At 66.7% G+C, this 2768-nt stretch overlaps 1 protein-coding gene across 1 annotated transcript; it reads left to right on the top strand.

Moving 5' to 3' along the window:
* Positions 1-275: 275 nt before the first annotated feature.
* Positions 276-2443, top strand: LOC115504425 (serine protease 29-like). The gene is made up of 6 exons (XM_030301409.1): positions 276-347; positions 437-497; positions 707-887; positions 1029-1294; positions 1780-1946; positions 2023-2443. Exons 2-6 carry the CDS (start codon positions 437-439, stop codon positions 2185-2187), a joined length of 840 nt encoding a protein of 279 aa, XP_030157269.1. The 5' UTR covers positions 276-347; the 3' UTR covers positions 2188-2443.
* The last annotated feature ends 325 nt before the right edge of the window (positions 2444-2768 follow it).

Raw genomic sequence — 2768 nt, 5'->3', positions numbered from 1 at the left:
TGGGGACCCGTGCTCCGAGCTGGGGGTGAGGAGGGGTGCCTCCCCGGCCTCCGGGGATGCAGGAGCCTGCCTTGGGGCGTGCGGGGATCTTCCTCTGCTGGAGACACTGGTGGGGGCCAGTCCGCGTGGCTGAGGGCGGCCGAGTCTCAGGTGGGGCGTGGCCTGGGGATGGCGTATCCAGGTGGCAGCCGCCCCCGGGCTCAGCCTGACACCCGGCTGCCTTTCTTCCCCATCCTCCACCCCCCCCCCCAAATGGAGCACTGCCCAAGCCGCCCGCCCACTTCCTGTGGCCAAAAGATAAAGGACCTCGGGGGCCCCCAGAGCAGAGACCCGTGGAGCCTGGCAAGGTAGGGGCGCTGTCCCCTCTCCCACGGCTGCAGAGGCCCCTGGCCCCCTCCGGCCCTGAGCTGTCCCTCCGTGCCCTCTCTCTTTGCAGATGCTGTGGCTGTTGCTTCTGACCCCCTTCTTCTCGGGGACCTGCGTCGCGGGGAGCCCAGGTGAGTCCTGACCCCAAGGGGGTCCTCCCTTCCCAGAGGCTCCTGTAACCTTGTCTCCAGTTCCAGTCGCTGGGGGGCCTTGGGGCTGCCTGTCCGTGCCCTCGGGGGAGGCCTAGGTGGGGACGGGGCTCGGCCCCGGCCCGAGGCCCGGCCTCCCTCCCCCCTCATGTTGCTTCCCGGCCTCCCTCCCCCCTCATGTTGCTTCCCAGCCTCCCTCCCTGAAAACGAGCTGGTGGGCATCGTCGGGGGCCACAGTGCCCCCCAGGGGAAGTGGCCGTGGCAGGTCAGCCTGAAAGTCTACAAGTATCACTGGGCCTCCTGGGTGCACATCTGCGGGGGCTCCCTCATCCACCCCCAGTGGGTGCTGACCGCCGCCCACTGCATCGCCCGGTGAGTCCCGCTCGCTGCCGTCCAGCTCTGGGCGAATCAGGAGGTGTGGGAATCCGGGCTCCAGGCAGGGTTCGGCCTCCCTGCGGGGCGGAGGGGGCCGCCCTCGAAGGACCCGCCTCCGTGGCTTCTCTGCGACCCCAGGAAGGACGCCGACCCGGCAGCCTACCGCATCCATGCCGGGGACGTGTACCTCTATGGGGGGAGGACGCTGCTGAATGTGACCCGTGTCATCGTCCACCCCGACTACATCAAAGCCGATCTGGGTGCGGACGTGGCCCTGCTCCAGCTGTCACACTCTGTGAAATGCACGGCTAACGTCAGGCCTGTCAAGCTCCCGTCGGCCCTGCTTGAAGTCACCCCAGAGGACGAGTGCTGGGTGACCGGCTGGGGCACCGTCATGGTGCACCGTGTGTACGGAGTGGGGGTTGGGAGGGGATCGGGGCCGCTCGAGGCATTTCCCGACCTGGCCACACGGAGAAGTCCTGGCGGGTGGGCGGCTGCAGGTTCTGGAAAGGAATCGCCTTCCGACACCCTCCCCCACCCCACCCCGTGTGCGCCCAAATCGGGAGATCTGACCCCAGAGGCTCGAGGGTCCCTGAAGCAGAACTGAGCTCGGGACCCAACACTGTGACGAGGAAATTCATATTCTTAGTTTTTTTCCAACTTATCGGAAGACATTGGGGGGGGCGGGCAGAAACCCTCACCCCCCCCCCCCATTTTCTTTGTGGTCCTTCCAACTAAAGGCAGAATCCACCTTCCGGGTCTTAGGAATTTAGAGGGAGATGGGAACCCTGAACCCTGGGGTCCCCACGGTGGCGATCCGGGTGGGAACGCAGGCTCGTGGCTCACAGCGGGGGCCACGCTCCAGCCTCCGGTCACGTCTCTCCCCCAGAGTCGCTGCCTCCGCCCTACCGTCTGCAGCAGGTGGCGGTGAGCCTGGTGGAGAACGCCGTCTGTGACCAGCAGTACCACAAAGCCACCAGGCACCGCCTGGCGGGCGGGAAGATCATCCAGGACGACATGCTGTGTGCGGGGACCGAGGGCCGGGACTCCTGCCAGGTGAGTCCCAGCCCATCCCGGCCCCCACCCCGCGCTGGAGGCCAGCCGGGGCTCAGTGCTGTCTCTCCTTCCTCAGGGCGACTCCGGAGGCCCTCTGGTGTGCAAGACGACGGGTGCTTGGCACTTGGTGGGAGTGGTCAGCTGGGGCGACAGCTGTGCCGTGAGAAACCGTCCCGGGGTCTACGCTCGCGTCCAGACGTATGTGCCCTGGATCACGCGGCAAATCGGGAGGGGCCTCTGACCAGGGCCTGCTGGCCGTCTGCCCGGCTGGGCCCGGAGGAGCGACGCCTTCCTCCCCCCAGAGCCTGCTGCTTCAGCCTCTGCGCCCCCGTCCCTGGCCTGGGCTCCGCCTTCGCTTCTGGCCTCCTCAGTGTCCGGGACTTCCCTGACTGCTGGGGGAAGGAGCAAGAAGATGCCAGGGGGCGGGCGGGACGTCCCTGGGGCCCAGGGTGCCTCGCTGTGCTGTCTGTCAAATTAAAGAGCTTGAGGAATGACCAGAGTGCGGTCAGTCTTTGTGGAGTGGGCCCTCCGTGGGAGCGTGTCGGCCAGCCCCGAGGTACAGGGGGCCGCGCCGGGGCTGGTGTCCTGCCACGCTTGGCAAGGAGAGTGAGGGTCTCGGGGTTGGCTCCACTCTGCGGCCACAGCCCCCAGCTCTGTCCTGCACCAGAGGCCACCACGTGGTCCCAACCTTGCATCCGTCCCTCCTTCCATCCCCCATCTTTCCAACCATCCATCCGTCCGTCCCACTTCTCTCGTAAGGCAAGGTCTGTTCTGGGAATTAACCAGTTGCCACGCAAACGTGACCTGGGTATGATGCCAATA

Source organism: Lynx canadensis, chromosome E3, assembly GCF_007474595.2.
Source record: "Lynx canadensis isolate LIC74 chromosome E3, mLynCan4.pri.v2, whole genome shotgun sequence".
In the NCBI taxonomy this organism is placed as follows: Eukaryota; Metazoa; Chordata; class Mammalia; order Carnivora; family Felidae; genus Lynx; species Lynx canadensis.
This window is presented reverse-complemented; position numbering and strand designations above follow the sequence as displayed.

Bases quoted from the DNA above. Each gene is read 5' to 3' on its own strand.
- LOC115504425 (XM_030301409.1), top strand. From the start codon at position 437: ATGCTGTGGCTGTTGCTTCTGACCCCCTTCTTCTCGGGGACCTGCGTC. The intron at 1,295-1,779 runs GTGTGTACGGAG...TCTCTCCCCCAG, and splicing joins GGGCACCGTCATGGTGCACC to AGTCGCTGCCTCCGCCCTAC. The intron at 1,947-2,022 runs GTGAGTCCCAGC...CTCCTTCCTCAG, and splicing joins AGGGCCGGGACTCCTGCCAG to GGCGACTCCGGAGGCCCTCT.